General features: G+C 39.2%; 2 protein-coding genes across 2 annotated transcripts; both read left to right on the top strand.

The window, feature by feature from the left end:
- Positions 1–8,407: 8,407 nt before the first annotated feature.
- On the top strand, positions 8,408–13,029 carry LOC147325414 (uncharacterized). Its single transcript, XM_086299955.1, has 3 exons — positions 8,408–8,451; positions 8,871–8,938; positions 11,469–13,029. Exons 2-3 carry the CDS (start codon positions 8,928–8,930, stop codon positions 13,027–13,029), a joined length of 1,572 nt encoding a protein of 523 aa, XP_086156081.1. The 5' UTR covers positions 8,408–8,451; positions 8,871–8,927.
- Positions 13,030–14,943: 1,914 nt separating this feature from the next.
- LOC147325413 (uncharacterized) lies at positions 14,944–18,041 on the top strand. Its single transcript, XM_086299957.1, has one exon. It carries the CDS (start codon positions 15,048–15,050, stop codon positions 16,548–16,550), a length of 1,503 nt encoding a protein of 500 aa, XP_086156083.1. The 5' UTR covers positions 14,944–15,047; the 3' UTR covers positions 16,551–18,041.
- Positions 18,042–22,784: the final 4,743 nt, after the last annotated feature.

The following is a 22,784-nucleotide window of genomic DNA, read 5'->3' as shown; positions in this document are numbered from 1 at the left end:
CATAAACTACTATATCTAGTGTTTTGTATGACCACTGTGATTTTCAAGGACAGCACCAAGTCTTCTAGGCATGGAATGAACAAGTTGGTGACATATTGCAACATCTATCTTTTTTCATTCTTCAAGAATAACCTCTTTTAGAGCCTGGATGCTGGAGAGTGATGCTCAACTTGTCGCTTCAGAATTCCCCACAGGTGTTCGATTGGGTTCAGGAGACCTACTTCACCCTTCAATCACCTTCACCCTGTTTTTCTTCAGAAATGCAACAGTAGCTTTAGATGTGTGTTTTGGATCATTGTCATGTTGGAAAAGTGCGTGACGACCAAGTGTACGCAGTGATGGCAGCATCTTATAGAGCAGTACATTGTTGAGTTCATGATACCATCAATGAAATGCAGCTATAAACTATTAGTTCCAAAAAACAGTGATCTTTGTTTCATCACTCCGGTGTATAGAGTCCCATTAGTCTTCATCTTTTTCAGCATGAGCCCTAGCAAATTCTAGGCATGCTTTTTGTCCATGGTCTTTAGGGGAGGCTTCCTTCGTGGACGATACTCATGCATGCTATTCCTATGGAGTGTGCACCGTATGGTGTCACAGGAAACAGTCCCTCCAGTTTGGCTTTCTACTGCTTTAGCTAACTGCAGTGAACTTGCATGGTGATTTTCTTCAACCCTTCTCATCAGAAGACGCTCCTGTTGAGATGTCAACTTAACTTGGCAGCCTGGACATCTCTGTATGATGGTTGCACTTCCATCTTTCTTAAAATTTTGGATCACTTTTGCTACAGTATTTTGACTGATATGTAAGGATTTGCTGATCTTCTTGTAGCCCTCACCTTTTTGTGTAAAGAAATGATTTCCTTTCTCAGATTTTCAGACATTTCTCTTCCATGTGGAGCCATTGCTGACAGCATGAAATGGGAAGGGCTTTTATTTGTTAAGTAATGCCCTTTTATAGTTACCCGTCTGCTGGACACCTCTTAAATGAATCATTAGACTCACTTGTGGTTAGAGCTGGGCGATATGAGATTTTTTCATATCACGATATGTTTTTTTCATTTCAGGCGATAACGATATCTATCACGATATAAGCCAAATAACTATATTTGTAAGATTTAAATGTGCCGTTGCTCACAAGTAAAATGTGAAATAATCAGCAGCTTGTTTTTATTTAAATATTTATTTCCCATAATAAGTTCAACAGGGTAGATGTACTTAAGGAACATGAGACTTTTTCAGATAAATAAAGGCAAATATTGCAAACTACACAAAAGGCAGCTGCTAAAGCGTTTAAGTTTCAAAATAGAACAAACGAAACAGACTAAATTGTCAATTCCACTTAGAAACAAAATATTAATTCTAAAAATAAATCTTAGTTTGTTTTACAGAAGAACAGACAAAACTGACTAACTTTTGTCAATATCAAATAAACTGAGAACTAAAAGGAAATTCTCAATCTCTCCTTGTTGTATAGCTGAGCTTTTCAAACAGTTTTAACAGTTACTTTAGTCTGACAAAAGCCGAATGACGAATTAGCGCTTCCAGTCAGAGACTGAGGCTATGTCCACACGTACACGGGTATTTTTGAAAACTGAGATTTTCCGTTTTCGTTTTAAAAAAATAATCCCGTCCACACATAAAGGCAGAAATGAAGGAAAACGCTGCTATGAACATGCCAAAGCAGCAGGTGGCGCTAGATTCCTAACCGTGCAGAAATGTTGGCCAATCAGAAGTCTAGAAGCCTCGGTGGGAAAAAGTAAACAAAGCTGGGGCATAGAAGCAGAACAGAGTCGTATGTGTGGAGGGACAGTAACTGTGTGTATATGTAAGCATTTAAACACTGCAGAGAGTAGAATTAACAGTAACAGTATTGTAGAAATTCATTTCACCGAAACAATAACGTGGCGCACAGTGTGACGCATGCACCAGTTTATTGTATTTCCAGACTTGCTTTCGGCACAATTTACAGTGCACGCTACTCTGTTTTTTGTCAGACTTGAAATAGCCGAAATACCTTCACACTACGGAACTTCTATGGCTCTTCCGTTCGACAATCTCTCCGGCGTTGGAACCATCATCTGTTTTCTCTTCGGTCACGCTCGGTTGATTTTTCTAGTCGGCACACTCATTTCCTCCATTACCCGCTGGCTGCTTCCCAAACAAACACACGTGAGGCTTGGCACTTGTGCTGAACGTAACAAGTCACGCGACGTGACGCTGCGGCTGTGATTGGTTCGGCTCTGCGCTACTTAATTTGGATTGGCTGACCTTTTTTTTTTTTTTTTTTTGAGGACAAGAGCGGCGAGGTCTATCGCGATAGCTTAATTTCTCTATCGAGTAAAAGTATATCGCGATACATATCGTTATCGTTCTATCGCCCAGCTCTACTTGTGGTTTAATGCCTGTTAATTCGAATTGTGTAGTCTTAAGTGTGGCTTTTCTCCTAAGACTATAATTGGGGTGTACTCATTTATGCTGAGGTGTGTGTGTGTGTGTGTGTGTGAACAAACATCAAGAAGTCACATGCAAAGGGAGACCACACTATGGCACATGTTTAAACAGGGAAGGTTTATTTATTAAAATGATTTATTAATCAAATAGATCTAATCAGGGGCGATTCTAGGAGTGGAGCTTTGGGGGTGCTGAGCACCCAGAGAACTGCCCAGCCAGGCAATGAACTTTACTCGTCACGATGAGACTTCTTCCCTGGCTCTTTCAGTCCCTGCATCCTTACATGTCTCCAGTTGTCCCGTGTTCCCTCTGACTGTCTCCTTGGTGCATTTAAACCCCTGTTCCTCCATGTGCTCGTCATCTGCTGTCTTCGTCTCTGTTATCAGTCATCAAAATTTTACCATCTCTGTGCAAGTCTGCAAATTTCTTTATTAAATTAAATTAAGTCTCTCTGTGCCTGGGTCCTCGTCACAAAACATGACATCACCGTTTTGTACATTTTCACACAATTGAAGAAAACCAGAACACTTTTGAAAAGACTGTAACAAAATTATCAAATCTGATAAAGGTTATTTAAATGCTGCAAAGGAAGAATGGATTGGAATAAAAAAAAAATACATACCGTAACCTTAATTACGGGGGGGGGGGGGGGGGGGGGGGGGGAATGACGCCAATAGTGAGTAAAAAGTAAACAGTATAATACAGATACATAAAAAAATACTCCCAAAACAGAATAAATTATTACAAAATATTAATAAAAAACTATAGAAATGGAGGCAGCTTTGCCTGTGGTAGAATGTATAGAATGTACGAAAAAATCTTTATTGCAGGCACTAATTTTATTAATTTAATAATACTAATTTTGTGTTGTAAAGTTTCTGAGTTTCATGCTTTCATAGTGGTACTTGGGAGAGCTTGACATTTTCTCACACTGTAAAAAGTTTGAGAAACACTAATAAGTGTCTGTGTGCTTTTGGAAAACATTTAAATCTGCAGTACAGAATCTTTGAAACAAGCTTAAAAATTTTTAGAATATAAACAGAGCATCTGCTTCTCTTTACAGCTCCTCACTCCACCAGGGCTGTTTGGCACTTTCTGATAGTGTGCAAATGTGATGTATGTACTGCAGCAGTCATACAGACAACTGGACGGTCCAAAAGTTGGCCTACCTATTACTGGCTGAGGTTTTATTAGAGTTGTGGTTGAACCACATAAAAATATATTATTAATTTTAATCTCCCCAATCAATGATAATGTTATATTGGAATGTTGTTAAAGAGGGTCAAATGTTTCAACCCAGTTTGTTTTGCAGATTCTGTACAGCAGCTTTAATATAGGGAGGACACAACTTCCAGATTGTTTGAGTAAAATCTGGTTTTTTCTCTTTGTCAGTTTAACAGTTTCTGTTGTGCCTGTCACTGTTCCCTGTCTGTTTTCTTACCTGGTTCTTCCTGACCTTGTACTTTCTCCTCACGTTCTCCTCTTTGGACTGAAAATCATACACAAATAGATTCAATTAGGTGAAAAATTACATTAATATGAAAAAAATACTATTAAGATCGCTAACACAAAGTCCTCTCTCAGTGTACTTTCAACCAAAAGGCAAATAACCAAACCACATGAATATCTATTAAAAGATATAAATATTGAAACACTGATCCAACATTATTTTTGAGAGACGGATCATTTGATCTTACACTTTTACCTGAATGTGGCTCCTTTTTAAAAAAAAACAAAACAAACTTCCTTATATCCATTATGAACTTGGCTGTCTCTCTGTACACAAACACACACACACACACACACAATGGGAGTTATAATGTTAAGGGGCATTCAGTCAGTTAGCTAGTTAGTATCCATTTCAAACAGGACAGTGGTAACAACAATAGGCTACGGACAATTTGAAGTTTTAGATTTTAAATAGGCTGTATACATTTCAATGGGAGCAACAGGACGGTCAAATGTCGCTGATTTTACTACAGAGCAGGACGGATTGTAGAGTAGCAAACATCGACGGAAAACATGTTTTCAACACTGCTGGTTACCTGGTGTAATGTTTTTCAGTAAAAAGAAACATGGCCTGCCTCCTACCAACTATATGAAGAGTAACTGAAGGTAAAATGCAGCTAATGTGTCTTGTTTTAAGCCAGGCACTTATACCTCTGCTCCGCTGCGTCTCAGCCACCATCGCTCTGGCAGGGGGGTATCTATACTTTTGTTCTTAAAATGTTACATCTCAACCAAGTACTGTATGCTTCTTATATTTTTAGTAGTAAATGGAGGGAAAACGTTCTTTAGCTCCACCTGCTGGATACCTTTAGGATTATTGTTTCCAAATTTTAACCCAGTGAAATCTAAATGGTCATGGTGAGGACCAAAACCCCAACCCTAAGTTTTTGCAAAGTGAAAAAGGCTTTTTTGGAAGAAATGTGAACAGTTTTTGATGCATGTGAGAATCTTTGTTTTATTTTCTTCGACTTCTTTCTCAGTTCTGGTTGAACCATGTCTGTGCAATGACTCTATTTCATTTAAACTTTAATATCACTAAGTAAAACGGTCCCAGGCATAAAGAGCAATGAAAACTAAACATTGAACATATCCACCTTTGTGCTTCCGAGCTGACTGCAGCTGTAATTGATCCAGCATATCCCGAGGCTTCTTGTCAGTATGACCATTTGGGATAATCTAGGAGAAAAACTCTCAGACCAAGCATCAGAAAGAGACTGCAGGTAGGAGTGAGCTTTTAAAACAGAACACATTGAACTCAATCAGCAGATTACTCTTCAACAAGCTCCCAGAGAAGAAAAGGCAAAAAACTATGGAAGCTTGTTTCTGCCACAGAAATCTTCAGTGCTGCCTTCATTACCTCCTTCAGCAATGGATATACTGGAACCATTTATTAAATTTATGAAAGGACAGGAGAAAAAGCCATCCCATAATTTACAGCAACGGATCATCCAAGACTTCAATGAAAACAATCAGCAAAACTGACAAGGTGGCGCATGGGGTGTGATGTCATACCATAAGTTGCTAAAATGTTTAGAAGTTCCAAAAACAACAATAAGAGCTGGACACAAAACTCAACTTTGAACCTCACACTCTTGGACGAACATCTGATCAGCAGTTTATTTGCCAAGGAACCAATTTACAAAGCAGGGCTAATTATTGTGATGCCAGTCGCAGGGTGAGCGACAGGATTAGCATTGATATACAAAGACCCAGAGATTTCTATAATAACCAGCTTTCTGCCAAGAGCAGCTCAGAAACCAGGGACAGAGTGATGCAGGCCTGATAACCAAAATAATGAGCTCAGGTTTTTACACCCATGTTTCTCTCTGAAAACAATAAAGCAGTGATCAATATATTTCTGATTTAAGGGTTTATTTCTGATAGAGGTCGCTGGTATTGTGTGAGGTCCTGAAGTATGAGGCACACCCAAATCATGTGTCCTGTGCTGCGTATCATTGGTAACTATCACCAGATCACCATAATAATGCAGAAATCTTAAAAAAAAAATTAGAGGATCATTTGGCGAATTCTGTTACTTAACCATTTCTGCTTTAATAAAATTAGATTTCATTAGTATCAAAATAATCCAGCATCATAATATAAAGGAAAATGTTAATAGATGAAATGAAATACTGAAAATGCTAATGCATTTTTTCTAAAGAAAAACAAATCATAATATTTTAAATTTGGCTGAGTGTTACTAAAACGAATGTCCGAGAAAATTAGTGATGGGACATTCTGTATCGAGGCTTCGGAGCGTGTGTCGAGTAATGGAGGGGGCGTTTCCGCGAAGCGCGTATCGAGGCTTGCTTCATTTATGGGAGGAGCTGAAAATGATGACGTCCGAAGCCTCGCTGCCCGGCTGTACCACGTGACTGGTTCATGAAGTGGTTTGAACTTTGCCGCGAGCTATGACAGCGATATAAACCCCTCAGACTTCATTCAAAAATGTGGGTGTTTGATGGAGAGTTGCGGTTAGTGAGAGTTTGGAGACCGTTTGGAGGTTTATGAGAGTGAGGAGAGAAAGTCAGGAGAGAATGGAGCCAGCTAAGAAGAGGAGGATGTCCTCCCCTGTGTGGGAACATTTTGATCTTATTCCTCCCAACAAGGTATGTAAATTTCTACAGAAGATGTATTTCCATAATACTGATGCTGCAATACAATTTATGTTGAGCTGTCTTGACTTTTGTACAAGGTGAAGTGTTTGCTATGTGCCAGGGAGCTGGGATATAACAACAACACCTCATCCATGCTTAGACACTACAGAGCTTTGCATGAGAATAAGGGGAACACCGATTGTGGAGCAAGACCAGGTGAGCCATCAAATGCAATGATAATATAGGATGCAGTAATGTTACTAAATTATATAACAATATTATACAGCTGTAATAAGTTACGTGTGTGATATTTATATTTGTGCTTTATCTTTATTGTCTTTCCTCAGAGAACAATCTCAAATAGATGAAGACCTGGTCAGCATGGTGATTGAGGACTCCCAGCCATTTAGCATTGTGGAGGACAAAGGATTTAAAAGATTTGTTAAATCATTAAATCCTAGCTATGTTCTCCCCACTAAAAAGGACGTAAAAGCAGTGAAAATTTAGTTTTTACAGAATAAAATGTGAACAGGCAGGACTGAGGCTCAAAGCCTCAGTGTGTAGCTGTCCATACCTCAACGTTACAAAAGCACAACTACTGTCCACACCCCAACCACACCTCACCTCACAGTAAATGATCATTTCCATTTCAAGCATTTCCAAATAATCATTCCCATACTGCCAGTATAAATATACACAGTATACTGCCATCACTACAATATACATGTTTTACACACTCCTTTTGTTGTTGACATTTACAGGCTGTGTGCAAAATGCCACACTCTTCAAATTCATGCCAGCTATTATTTTTTACGTCCAGTAGGTGTCCTGCTAGAGCAAATGAAGCTTCATGAAGCTTCGCGTTGGGGTGAACCAATTGGATGAAAAGCTTCAGTGCTTCATGGGGCTTCATCTGCCCATCACTAGAGAAAATCCATGTCATGTGTCGCTGTGTGCAGGCAGGAGTAGTGGACCCAAAGTGCAGACTCACGGCAGGCAAACGTGTACTTCAAACTCAGCTTTTATTGCTGGACGGCAAAAACGTAACAAAAATCCAAATAAACTTACATAAGCAGGCAGACAGAACACACAGCATAAACAAGGGTAGATCACAACACGGACACAGAGAAACACAGGGCTTAAATACACAGAGGGAGCAATCAGGGAATGGGTAACAGGAGGGAAACACAGCTGGGGCAAATCAGGCCTAACGAGACAAAGAAAGCAAAGCCAGACGCATTTACATGAGACACAGACTTTCAAAGTAAAACAGGAAACATAACACAGACTGAACTTACAGACACAGACTCACAGGCAGGCACTACAGAGGGAACAGAGACGTGGGACCAGGGCAGACACAGACACGGAGATATAGCCGACAGGGGAGACAGCAACTAAGGATTACACAGAGACATAAACCATAAGACAGAACTCTAACAAAGAAACCAAAGACTGGAAATGATAAATAATATAATAAACTCAAAAACCCTGGGTCAACGACCCAGGCATCCTAACAGTCCACATTTCCTTATTTCTTTAGAGCTTGTGAAGCAATATGAACATACAAGGACAAGACTCAGCTATTTAAGTGTTTGATCTTTGCAGGCATTGACCTTAATGTTCACATCACTGGGATTATAGTAAATAATTGAAAAGGTTGAGGTAACGTTTCTAAACATACCCCACTTCCACCTACGGGTACTTTTTCAAAGACCTGTGAAAGTCTTCATTTTGAAAAGTAGGTACAGCAACTCCTGGCGTGACTTGCTGTGAGATCATGTGATCACACAGTATCTGTCTCTTCCTGTCAGTATAAAAGCTCTGAACACTCACGCCCCTCTGATCTCTCTGCCTCCTCAGCATCAGAAAGCTTCCTGAAACCAAGACAACAGGTAAGAAGCTAAGATTCAAACTCAGACTAAATGATTTCACAAAAACTGAACCAAATTATTCAATAAATAAATCTAACAGTGTGGAAAGCAGGAGAAAAGTTATCATCAAAAACTAAAATACCTTTGATTACAGAAAACTTAAAGCAGGAAAGCAAAATATAAATGTGATTTATATTTCTATTTATAGATCTACAGATGTATTCATGAGTGAGCACAGTTCATTTTTGTACAATAAACTGTAGAAACCTCGATGAATGCAGAAAGAACAAACTCTCAGTCTCTCAGTATCTCTCTGTAATTCTGACACTGAGTGATTCTGCACTCAGATGATGTGAGAGCGTCACAGAGGGGAACAAACACAGGTTCTGTATTTAAGTGTCCTCGTCAATATCAAATAAACACTCGATTTCTTTCCCTAGAGACCAACGCCTGTTTAAGCATCGCTGTGTGAAGACTCCTTCAGCCACATAATCACCATGGCAACAGAGTGAGTGACCACAACACTTCATTAGCTGATCTCTGGTAGTTACTCGCCTGCTGTTGTTCATCTTTAATTGTGGTCAAACAGCTTGTAGATGAATTACTGCCACCTTTAGGTATCAGTGGAACATGACATCCTCTGAGGTAGTAAAACAATGACAATACAGACAAAAAAAAAAATAGATTAAAAAAGCAATCAGCACCTGACCACATGCACATCTCAGCTGCCACCACAGCTTTGAGTTTCCTGGACCAGTAACTCTGTTAAAAGACAGATATTAAGCAAAATTCAAATGTGTGGCACACCTGAAGGTGGAGGGTTTGTCCACCTTCAGCAGATCATCATCTGCTGTTTGGAAATGTATTCAGCCAACAAAAACATGCAAACTCTCGTATAATTTATGCATGAAGACCAAGAAAAACAGTGCATAGGTTGCTAATGTGAATCATTCAACATCGGCTCAGCTGCTCATTAGCGACAGACTGTTTTTGAGCTGTGTTTATGCAGCTCAAAAACATGAACAGAATCCACCTGTACTTGGGCAAAGATTTGTGTCCACAAAATATAGTGAGTGTTCAGGAAAAATGTTAACATCCTGGACGAAGGATTATCATATGACACACTTATTTTACACAGTCGAAAAGCCTACACTGTAAGCAACATCAGCGGGCAAACTTTTCCAGATGACCTGAAGAGCTGAGCTGGATCATAGTTTACAAGTCAAGAAACACTCTGAAGCTGATGTTGGAGACCATGCAGGGAGGTGCTCAGTGTTTGTGATTGTCACGCAAGTAAAGGTTCAGTTTACAAAAGAATAATGAAAGAATCCATCTGCAGCCTTCCTGGTGGGTAGTAGACACTCTGTACCAAGGAAAACAGTGTTATCTTTACAGACTGCATACACATTAAGATTGTGTTATTCTGAAGCTGTCCTCTCAGTGGGAGGTTTTTGTACTTTGGAAAGCGATTATGTTCACCCCCTCATACTGATAAGGGTATTCTAATACAGTAGTTTGCCCACAGCAGACCTTTCTGACCTTCACATGGCTGCAGACATTGTTCTAGACAGATGTCAGACTTTGCGGTCAGCACCAGAATTCAGTCATCATGTTACAAAGCAACGGTGTTGTTTTAATGCACACAGAAGCTTTAGTATGCACAGGTTAACCCAGCTAAGAGTGAGAAACCAAATCCTTCCTGTCACGGCTCAGAGTGGGTGAAACTCAGAGCTGACTTTGCCAGGTGACTTTTGGGTTTGTTTTTTGTTTTTTAACTGACATATGAAGAGGCATGTTTGAGATGCATTTCAGTTTTTAAAAATATTTCATTGCAAAGGGTACCATGACTCAAAAACAAGTTTGCAAATAATAGTGCACGTGAAAAACCAGGTAAAGTGTTTCCAGCCTTAGTGAGTGCTCACCAAATCGTAAACCTCATCTCTGCATCTCTGCATATTTGCTGCTGTAAAATTTTTCCAAATCATTTAAAGTGCTATTAACATTAACATACCAGCTGAGCTCTGTGCAGACCCCAGTGCTGTATTTTTAATCTCAGAGGTTTTGTTTTTTTATTGTTTCACTTTTTTTAACGTTAAAATCTGTTTGTTTGCAATGATTTGCCTTCTTGTGTCTGATAAGCTTTAGTTGAGTTTTTTGTTGCAAATTCTGTGCTTCTGTTGACTTTGTTTATTTATTATCTTCACCTTGTAATGGAGCAGTTTGCAGGTGAAGCACATGCAATGAGAATCAGCACCTTTAAGTCTGAGGCCACAGGTCTCAGCCAGAATTGGGCAAAGTGCTCAAGTGGAGGAGTTTGAGTAATTTTACTGAAGTTAAGGGTCTCGTTCTTGAATGAGGAAATAGCAGAGCAGGAGGTTGACAGGTGCAATGAAGGGAGGCTCCGAAGTTGTCAATTTGCAGGTTGAGCGATATTTGGATCAACTATGGGCACAAGCACTGGGAAGTGGCTAAAACATTTAGATCAAGGATACTAGTGCCTGGGTTCTCCCTTAGAGATGGCGTGAGGTTCTCAGTCATTCAGGAGGGACTCAGAGTATGACCTGAGTCCGTTCTAAGGAGCCAGTTGAGGTGATATGGGTATCTGATATGGGTTCCTCCTGGGTGAAGTGTTACGGGCAAGTTCCACCAGAAGTAGAGGATAAACTCTGGGGGACGCCCAGGACATGCTGGAGAGATGACATTTCTCGGCTGGCCTGGGAACACCTGTGTTCTCCAGATAAGCCGAAGGAGGCGGATGGGGACAAGGTTGTCTGGCCTTCTCTGGTTAGGCTGCTGTTCCCATGACGCAGCTTCAGACAAGAGGTAGAAAATGTATTGATGGAAACTGTGTTTTATCATCTATTATATCACTTCTTTACTCCAAACATGCAGTGAGATCTACGCAGAACGATTAGTTTTAATAAGCATATAAGTTTGTATAAATTAAATAAATTTAATGAAAATGAAAAATTATGTACAAACACAAATGATACAGACATATAATTTCATACTGAATAAATTGTTTGATTATTCTGCAGGATGAAGAAAAACTCATCGAACAGTGTGTGGATCAGTTCAGGACCTCCTGCTATCTACAAGCTGAAACCGCAGAAAAAGAACTTTGGAACATTCACAACAGTCACTGTAGGTATAAAAAATCCAAACAAGACAAATAAAACCATCTTACTTGTGGGTGAAACAGGAGCAGGAAAATCTACTCTGATCAACGCTCTGTTTAACTACACCATGGGAGTAAAGTGGGAGGATAAAGTCTGGTTTGAGATCATAGAGAAGAGCAGTCAGACACAAAGTCAGACATCAGATGTGATCGTGTACGAGATCTTTGGTTTTGAAGATAAAACTCTGCCCTACTCTCTGACCATCATTAATACTCCTGGATATGGAAAAAATAAAGGGATTAAACATGATGAAATTGTCAGGCAAACATTATTGGACTTGTTCCGATCAGAGGATGGGGTTCATGAAGTTCATGCAGTGGGTCTGGTGGTGAAGGCGGGGGAGAATCGTCTTGCTGACCGACTCACGTACATCTTCAACTCAGTGCTGTCTTTATTCGGAAAAGATGTGGAGAGAAACACTGTTGTTCTCATCACACACTCGGGGATTGGAACACCTACAACTACACTTAAAGCTTTTGATGATGCAAATATTAAATGTGTCAGAAATAAGGAAAATGTCCCTGTTCACTTCCTGTTTAATAACCAACAGAACCTCCTGAGAAAAAATGAAAATGAGTTTTTTCTATTGCACGCATGGAAAGTAACAAATACAGAATTACGTCGATTAAGAGAGTTCCTGGAGAAAACTTCACCTCAACAACTGGAGACATTTATGTTGAATGAACGAATCAGACTAACAGCCTGCATCCAAAACCTGCACGAACGAATTGAACTGACTGAACTGAAACAGTCAGAAATCCAACAGTTTCAACAAGCTCTGATGAATAAAAACCAGGAGAATAAGAAGTTCACTGTTGAAATTGATGAGGTCTACAAAGAGAAACGACTTATACGTGGTGGGTTTTATGAAGGAGCTGTCTGCTGTATGGTCTGTGAGGAGAACTGTCACTATCCTGGATGCACAATTGCTTGCAACCCTGAAACCTGTGAGGTTATGGAAGAGGGCCACTGCACTTCATGTACTCGTAGGTGTCCTACATCACATCATGTGAAAGACAAGTGGAGGTATGTGACCAGTAGAAAGAGAGTTCAGGGAACCAAAGAGGAAATAAAAATGAAGTTTAAGAACAAAGGGAAACTTTTAAAACGTCTAAATGAGGTCATGAAAGTTCTAACCAGAGAGAAGTCAGAGTGGCTGGATGAGTCCTACCAACTTGTTGTCACACTGCAGCAGAACGTTAATTCAGTGTCAGCTTATGTACACGTGGAGTTCCTGATTGAGAAAATGAAGGAGAGAGGAGACACAGAGAAGGTCCAGAATCTGGAGGAGATGAGAAGCAGAGTGGATGAAAGAACCAGAGCAGCATTAAGGTATGTACATTCAACTAAAAGCACTTCAATAAGGAGAAATGATCTGAGAGATTTATTTAAGTACAGAGTTGAAGTAATAAACTGCTAATTGACAGACTGGAGTCCAACAACTGAAGGGACGTAGGGCAGGATCCCAGAGTCTAGATGGTGTTGGTAGAACTGAAGTAGCTGGACACTTAGCAGAAACTCTCTGTTGTGAGCCCTGAACACTGAGATTTAAAGCACAAACACCTACAGTTGATTGGCTGTGAGACGGTGGGCAAGAAAATAAGTAGACTAGAGTGAAAATGACTCTGGTCAAAATGAGCTGAATTTGACACTATAGGAAAGAAGAGTGAAAGACTAGACCTGCAGCCTAAAGAGCAGGAATGTATGCAGCTGAGTAACTACAAATTAGGGCTGGGTATCGTCTCTGATTTCTAACATCATTTCAATTCACAAGGTCCTGATTCGATTCGATCCCCGATTTCGATCCGACTCGATTTGAATTGGGGACATTTTGCCTCAGACAGTCAGAAATATTATAATTCTGATCACTTATCAGTACATATTCATATTTTTCATATCTATAAAAAGAAACCTGATACTTGTGAGACTTCATCAGAGGTGTAAACATCACAGCAGATACCTTTGTGTCAAAGTAACAATAAAACACAGAAAAACATGAAGGAGATTTTCCTGATCTGGTTTTTTATAGCAGATAACCTTAAAAATATTCTGCAGTAGAACAAAAATGAAAGAAAACCATGAATCAACATGTCAACAGTAACTGATGCTGCTGAAGTGAAGCAGAGTAATGTTACAAATGGTTTTTTAGACACAGCTAAGAGTTTTGCAATTAAAACGTCTAAATTTCTTCGGTATTGAACAGTAGAAATGAGAATTTCATTTTTCATTTTTGAAAAAAAAGCTGATGCGTAATAAGCGAGGGAATAATGCAGAAAACAGAGATTTGAGATGGGAAACTGTTTTAGTACACTGACAGAGAGAGAGAGAAAGAGCTGTGCAGGAAGTGTGATTTTATCATAGAAGCAAAACAGCAAAGATAAGAAGAAATTAATGACGATATTTATCAAATATCTTTTGCTGCTGGTTCAGTCAATTTTGGTTGGAGAGTGATGAGACCTGCAGCATCAGAATCTGTGAGATGTCAGCTTTCAGCCCCGACGGCATGTCTGCGTACATTCTGTCAGGTGAGAAAGCCGACATCTCACAGATTCTGATGGGTCGGGTCCACGCATTGTGTTTACGTCTTTGTGTGGAATTTGTTTACCTGCTCTCTCCAAAAGTTGATTCTGTTCATTTGGACGTAGAGTTTTGTGGGAGAAACGTTTCGTCAGTCATCCAAGTGACTTCTTCAGTCTCAGCTGACTGCAGGTTTCCCCAATCTTATAAACAGTACATTTGCATAATGACTATGCAAATGTACTGTAGCCGAGCGTCTCAAGAGCCTACGTAAGGTTGAAGCTGCTCCATCTCTGGACCTGTGCCACTGTTTATTTTTTAAGCTAACTTCAGTCACACAGACTTGGAGAATGATTTCCCTAAATGAAATCTGTCGCAAAGAGTCTGCTTACCCAGAATCCTGCTTGTGATTGGTTTGGTTACTAGCAGATTACTGTGGTCAGCCACAGGTTGTCTGGGAGATCCTGTCTTTTCTATAATCACTCACCAACTGAGCAGCAAGACAACTTACAAAAGTGTCATTCAAACCAGAAATAGAAAAGGTTCACCTTCAAAGTAAAAGCTAGGTCTTTCATTTCAAAAGCAACAACTTTTACTGTGAAGGCAACATTCTCCATTTCTGTTTTTTTGTAGCACTCAGCTATTATTAGTTGGGAAGTGTTTGGAGACCAGTTAGCACTTCTTGTGCTACCTGTGGATGACTGTGGCAGTCTGCTCATGGCCAAAGCAATCACAAGAAGATTTTTTTGGACTCCTGACATGTAAATAATCACTTTAAGCAAGTAATGAGTCTATTTTTTTCTTCTATGCAGGATCAGTAACAGATTATCAGAGGATGAAAATGTTGATCTGATCTCTTCAGGATTTCCTGCTGTCTACCAGCTGAGACCAAAGAAAGAGACATTTGGAACTTTGACAAGAATGACTGTTGGTGAAAAAAATGTGATAAAAACAAATAAAACCATCTTACTTGTGGGTGAATCAGGAACAGGAAAATCTACTTTGATCAATGCTCTGGTCAATTACACCATGGGAGTGAAGTGGGAGGATGAAGTCTGGTTTCAGATCGTAGAAAACGTAAATACAAGTCAGACAGAAAGTCAGACTTCAGATGTGATCGTGTACGAGATCTTTGGTTTTGAAGATAAAACTCTGCCCTACTCTCTGACCATCATTGATACTCCTGGATACGGAGACACCAGAGGGATTGGATGTGATGAGATTGTCATTCAAAGATTATTTGACTTGTTCCGATCAGAGGATGGAGTTCATGAAGTTCATGCAGTGGGTCTGGTGATGAAGGCGAGTGAGAATCGACTGAGTGACCGACTGTCATACATCTTTGATTCAGTGATGTCTCTGTTTGGAAAAGACATGGAGAAAAGCATTGTAGCTCTGATCACACACTCAGATGGAAGACGTCCTAAAAATGCTTTTCAAGCTCTTGAAGCAGCAAAAATAAACTGTGCGAAAAATGAGAAGAACCAGCCTGTTTACTTCCTGTTTAATAGCTGCCAGCATGAAGACCGAACAGAGGAAGGAGAATACATGAAAATTGCTGGTCAAATATCAGAGAAAGGAATGAGAGATTTCACAGATTTTCTGGAAAAAACTTCACCTCAAAAACTTGGCAAAACTGTGGATGTTCTGAATGAACGGATCAGACTGACAGCCTGCATCCAAAACCTGCAAGAGAGAATCAAACTCACTGAACTAAAGCAGACAGAAATCAGACAGATTCAAGAAGCTCTGAAGAAACATAAAGAAGGGATGAAAAAACATCAGAATTTCACTGTTGAACTTGATGAAGTCTACAAAGATAAAAAACATATAAATGGTGGAATGTATTTAGTTTTTTATAGAGGAGCTGTCTGCTGTAAAGTCTGTGAGGAGAACTGTCACTATCCTGGATGCACAATGGCCTGGTATGCTAAACACTGTGAGGTCATGAAAGATGGCTGCTGCACTGTTTGCACTGGAAAGTGTCTTGCATTAGATCATGTGAAAGACAACTGGATCTATGTGACAAAGACAAGAAAAATTCAGAGGGCTATAGAAGATGTGAAACAGAAGTACGAAAAGCACAAGGCAGAAAGTCAGAACACACTGAGCTTGTTGCAAAATCTTGAACGTGAAATGAACCAACTGACAGCAGAGAAGTCACAGTTCCTGGATCAGTCCTACCAACATCTTGTCAGACTGGAGCAGATCGCTCTGAAAGCTGATTCAGCGTCCACTATTGTCCACCTGGACTTCCTGATTGAGAAGATGGATGAGGAAGGAAATATGGAGAAGGTCCAGAAACTAGAGGAGATGAGAAGCAGAGTGGATGAAGGAACCAAAGTAGCTCTGCAGTACAGTTATAGTATGATAAAAAAAAAAGTGAAAAAACAAAGATTCACTAAAGTTAAAAAAAACTTTTAATTTTTGATTTTGAGCTGTGGAGATACTTTAAACATCAAATCATTCGCTTTTTTGATTAATTTTTGTTTGATAAATATGGAAATTTGCACAACAAACCACACTGGGTTTTTTTTAGGTCATACAAGATTTGTCAACTTAATAAATAAACAAATATAAATTTCTCTCCTTTCATCCCAGACTGCACCGTTATTAAGTTCCTCAGTCCTTTGCATCCATCCTTTACATTACTCCCATCTTGTGTCAGCAACCAGCTATTGATGCTGAAAGCACTTGTTTCATGCTCATAGGAAACTGTAGTCTCTGTTTTATGGGTTTGTCGATATCCAGGAGCTGGGTAAGCTGAGAGGTCCGCAGCTGTTTTCTGGTTGTTTGCACGTGCACTTTGTGGATAAAATGCTGATCTGTGCTTGTAAATCCTTGGTCTGTGTTCACTTCTCTGACATCAATTACTGTCTGCACCATGTGTGGAATAAACGAGATTCAGTGATTTTTCATCCCAACAGATGAATTTCCTCTAGTTAACCACATTTACTAACATGTGTGATGTAGAGTTTGAAAAAGTGTTTGATAACTTCTTTAATATTATTATATAATTAATTATATCATTAATAATATTATTATATATTCTATAATATTTCATATTAGTCAGGAAGGTTATGATGATGATGGAGAGGGGAGCATGTCTTGTCTAATAATACAGGCAAGTTAAGCAGGTGCAGGCTCAGCAGCACTTGTCTAATATGACACCATGTGAGTGATGTATGGATGTTGTTGTTTGAAAAAAACTCCACCTTTAATTTTTATTCATATTTTAATCTTCCAATAGCTAATGACAGTTAACCGTATCACATAATGCTCAAGCCTTTTAATTCAGCAGATTGTTTTTTCTTATGTTATTAATGCATTTTAATATTCTTAAAAATAAGCATAGCCTAGCTTTATGTAAAAGTCACTGCATGCAATATTTTAAAATTGTGTTCAACTAATAATACACGATTAATTGATGTACAGTAACAGTAGAAAGATCATTGCATGATGAGAGAGATGGGGACTAGAAATCCAACTTCAGTGTTTGTGAAGAGTCCAGTCCTGAAACCTGATCTTCTTTCATCCGATTGGATTCTTCATGTGTGTTCATGCTCTGAATGACTGCTTGAAATATTTCTGATGACTCAGGCTGAGTGGAAACATTTGGATCCTTTCATGTTAGATTTGTTCAAATTCTCTCTATTCTGTTGTTCCACATAAAATCATCTCCTGCTTGATGCACTTTTCTGTCAATCCTCAATAAAATCTCTGCTCCATTCAGTAAGTCTGCTCATAGTGTCTTCACTGGATCATCAGTTGTTTCTCTTTGTAGGTTCTTAAAAGTCAGGTCTACAAATACTTACACAATAGCACAGTAGCACACCTTTTGTAATTTGGCCTCTTTATAGCGACAAATTGTTCAAGTTAAACAACACTTTTTAATTCAAGAGGATGAACAATGATTTTGCATTAACTGTTTATGATGTTTACTTCTGTTAATCTTGTACAGATTTTGTTTTGTGCTATGGTTATTAAATTTAAATAAACAGTTTCTTGTTGTATTCATATATTTCTTTTAGATAAAGTTATTAGGGACCGAGAACTGAGAGTGCGAAGGCCCTATTGTATCTGCTTCATTTATTATTATTATTATTATTATTATTATTATTATTATTATTATTATATGGCAAACTCTCCTGCATACACCAAGTCAGCCTTCACTTTACTACAAAAATATTTACTTTAGATGTCCTGGGACTGAAATTGCTCTGACAGCATTGTCCCACATTTATTGGTTTTGTTGAAAAGGCATAATAACGGAGTGGGAGCATGTGAGGTTGTAGGAGGGAGGAACTATCTCATGAAAGTTAATGTGCGGTGAGCTCCAGTCCTGCTTCACATACAGTGAAATAAGCAGCAGCTGTCAAACGTCCTGCAATGGCCTGAATGCAAACAGTAAAAAGTGTTGGTAAGAGCTCTGAGTTTGAAAAGAGGTTAGTAGTAATTAAAACTGATCATTATATCTGGATGAAGCTTTCGAGATGAAACATTTTGTTTTCAGTGCTGTTCAAAGGATTTGAAACTGTGACTCAGCAGCTTACAGCACCGCTGTGTCAGTCTCACGTTTAACAGCAAGAAAAAACTGAATCACAATTAAACTTTACACTGGGTATTTGTGCTTTGACAGGTGTAAATCCTGTACCAACCAACTGATGCAGACTGTTTACGGAGCTCTCAAACCACTTCCCTTTCTTTACTTCCTGCATGCGTGCGGTTTGATGTGAAAACAACTCAATGAGAACAATGTTCTCTGCTTAAACTGGCCCTGTTCACAGTTTGAAAACAGAGGATCTCTTAGATTTTCAGAACCCTTACCAAACAAAAGTGTGGTAGCAGAGTGTGCTGTCTACTTTACTCATTTTTGAACAATGACTGGCACAAATTCTTCTATAGATATTCTCTGGCTACACAGACCACAGGTTAAATATTCAGATTATCTGATCAGTTCCCAGACTAGTTCCTAGATTAGGCACAGATTAGGTGCAGGCTGATACGGTACAGGAACCTAGCAGCTGGTGGAGTCCCGATGTTGCATGATGCTCGCTGGAGAAGAGCCAGAACTTTTACATGTTTTATATCAATCACAGAGACTGAGTACATTATTTTACAACCTACATATAATATTTAACTATAACATTATATATAACATCAGTTCAGTTCTCTATACATAATACTTACAGTATAATTCTTTTCTGTAAAATATAAACACATGGATATTGTCTGCAATTCTTATATTAGTGACACGGACCTGTGTGTTTTATGTATTTATGTGTGTTTACAGTTTGTAAGCAGTTCACAAAGATCACTCTGATACCAAGAATTCGTTTGTGCCACCACAAACAAATACACCACCTGCCTCCTTCAATCGGCTACAGCTCAAAAGAGTGGAAAAAACTGCAAGACTACAGAAACCACAAGCTCCTGGTTACTGAGTCTGCAATGAGCGCTTAAGTGACAGTGTGCACAATAAACAGGAAATATATATATTGAATAGCTAATGACAGTATCACATAATATACAGACCCTTTCCAAAAAATTTGAATATCATGGAAAAGTTGATTTATTTCCATAATTCCTTTCAAAACATTAAATTTTCATAGATTATAGATTCAGGGCCCACAACTTAAATGATTTCATGCACTTAGTTGTTTATTTGTACATAATTTGGGCTTCCAGCTCATAAAACCCATGAAAACAGGATTTCGAAAAAATAGAATACTATGAAGACATCAGCCCAAATTTTGCAGGGCATGAATGATTTAAACTGAGTGTCACACATAATTCATCTACTACACAAAGAACCTGCACAGGTTTTTCCAGGTGTCATTAAATTGCTTCACTTTGATCCAATTGTTTCAGTTAGGTGCAATATGGGGAATACTGTAGACTTGACTGACCAGAAGAGCATCATTGATACCCTCCATAGGATGGGTAAGCCACAAACGTTCATAGCTAAGGAGGCTGGCTGTTCACAGAGTGCTGCGTCCAAGCATATCAATGGAAAGTCTAATGGAAGGGCAAAATGTGGCAGGAGCAGATGCACCAGCAGAAGAGATGACCGTGGCCTTCAGCGGATTATCAGACAGAAGATTCAAGAATCTGGTAGAGATCCAGAAAGAGTGGAATGAGGCAGGAGTCAAAGCTTCAAAACCACTTCTGAGCCTGAGCCAACGTCGCAAAGGACTCAACTGGGCCAAGGAGAAGATGGACTGGACTGTTGGCCAGTAGTCCAAGGTCCTCTTTTCAGATGAAAGTAAAGTGTGCCTTTCATTCAGGAATCAAGGTCCAAGTGTTTGGAGAAAGACAGGTGAGAAACAGAACCCAAGCTGCTTGAGGTTCAGTGTGAAATATCCACAGTCTGTCGTGTTTTGGGGTGGAATGCAGGTGTTGGTAAACTCTGCTTTCTTAAATCCAAGGTCACCGCAGCAGTCTACCAGAATGTTTTAGAGGATTTCCTGATTCCTTCTGCTGAGGATTTGTATGGAGATGCAGATTTCATCTTCCAGCAGGACCTAGGCCCTGCCCATACCGCCAGAAGCACCAAAACCTGGTTTGATTGCCATGCCATCACAGTGCTTGACTGGCCAGCCAACTCACCGGACCTAAGCCCCATTGAGAATCTATGCGGTATAATCAAGAGGAAAAAGAGGTCCACCAGACCCCAAAACAAAGAAGAGCTGACAGCAAGCATCAAGGAAATCTGGGCTTCCATAACTACCAGGCAATGCCACAGGCTGATTGCTTCAATGCCACGGCACATCGAGGCAGTGATTAAGGCGAAGGGATTCCCAACCAAGTATTGAAGATTGACATATCATTTTGAAAATATCGCATTTTGATTAATTTGATGTGATCCTAATTTATTTCTTTTTTTTCCTGCAAAAATGAGAAGTAAATGGTGATGTCTTCATAGTATTCTAATTGTTTGAAATCCTGTTTTCATGGGTTTTATGAGCTGGAAGCCCAACTTATGTACAAATAAACAACTAAGTACTTGAAATCGTTTAAGTTGTGGGCCCTGAATCTATAATCTATGAAAATTTAATGTTTTGAATGGAATTGTGGAAATAAATCAACTGGGCTAAAAACACCACAGCACTTTACAGGAAGGGCCAGTTTTTTCTCTATTTTTTGAGGCGACTGAGGTCCTTCAACATTTGCCAGAAAATGCTCAGGATTTTCTATGAGTCTGTTGTGGCCAGTGCGATCCTCTATGCTGTTGCATGCTGGGGGAGCAGGCTGAGGGTCGCAGATGCCAACAGACTTGATAAACTGATCCATAAGGCCAGTAAAGTTGTGGGGATGGAGCTTTTATTATCACTTCTATTTGTTGTGTCTGCTCTTCCGGGTTTCCTTTTAACAGTGAGTGCAGCTATTTCATAAAGTTTTAAGCAGCAGATGTGTTTGAAAAATAGCAAGAAACAAATGAAGGAAACCAACTGAAGCCATGCGTCGTATCTGAGACAATAACCAGGGTTAGACCAGGTCTGACACCTCAATCATTTTTATTGTGTAACAACACGGCAGCAAAGGACATTTTTATTTTGTCCCGGGAATAAATCACTACCAGAACAATGTGCTGCGATCATGGTGGACGATAAATATTCATCACCAGAATGATGAGACAGAAACACAGAAGAGCCATTTGTAAAGGCAGGAGGTCACTGAGAGAAGGTACAGTGTTAACAGGCTGCAAGAAATATATATACAAAGTCACATCTGTCTCTATCAGTTATTATCCCATATCATACAAAAGATATGATACATATGTACAGAGAAGTGTCCAGGTTCATCCTGACCATCCACCTTTCTGACTGAAGATCGTTTCTGCCAGCAGGATCTTCATCAACGCCACAACACTTAATGCCAATGCTATTTAAAGGGCCAGTTCTGTGTTTTTAGAGTTTCAGCTCACTTCATATTAATGTTATAAACTACTGCTTCATAAAAATGTGACTAAAGAAATCCCCCAAAGATCACTGTCATGGTTTCTTATTGTTTTTCCTACATTCCAGGCAGCCTCAGTCAATCTTTCAAAGTCAATCTCAATCTTTAGTTTATAATAAATACATTCATAAGCAGCTTGGTTTAGGAATCAATACAAGCCCACAATGACTTCTGGGGTTCCTCAGGGATCTGCTCTCAGTTCTTTATATTTCCAGTTTATTTTAATGTAAACAAAAACAAATATAAATCTAACAGCACACAGATGAAATACTGCTCACTTTACATGAATAAGTCAGCAGGTTTAAACTTGAACTGCCTACTTAGGATGAAAGAAACTAACGTTGGCTGCCTGGAAGGTAAGAAAGACCATCTGAAGCTCTAAAACATGACAACTTTGTAATAATGACCAGCCCAGCGGTTACATCTCTAACCCTAAAAACTGCTTTTTAAAAGGTCACTTCTCTTTTTCTTACTTCCGTAATCCATGTATGAAGCAAACACCTGTCAATATTTCCTTCAACAGGACACAGTAATGTGCAAAAGTCTTGAGCTGTCCTTAATTTGTTTATAATTTGCTTCAAAGTCAAAATTTCTTGTAATATTTGAATGTTTTCTGAACAGTATGTTAAAGTCGCGTCCTTAAGAAACAGTTCAGCAGTGACCTGAGAGATATAACACAATAACACCGTCAGTCATGGT

This window comes from Aulonocara sp. 'chitande type north' Nkhata Bay, linkage group LG7, assembly GCF_057382095.1.
Source record: "Aulonocara sp. 'chitande type north' Nkhata Bay isolate Kocher_YH1m ecotype deep benthic linkage group LG7, A_spYH_male_GT1.1, whole genome shotgun sequence".
Taxonomy (NCBI): Eukaryota; Metazoa; Chordata; class Actinopteri; order Cichliformes; family Cichlidae; genus Aulonocara; species Aulonocara sp. 'chitande type north' Nkhata Bay.
The sequence above is the reverse complement of the archived record's forward strand: the minus strand, read 5'-3'. Positions and strand labels throughout refer to the sequence as shown.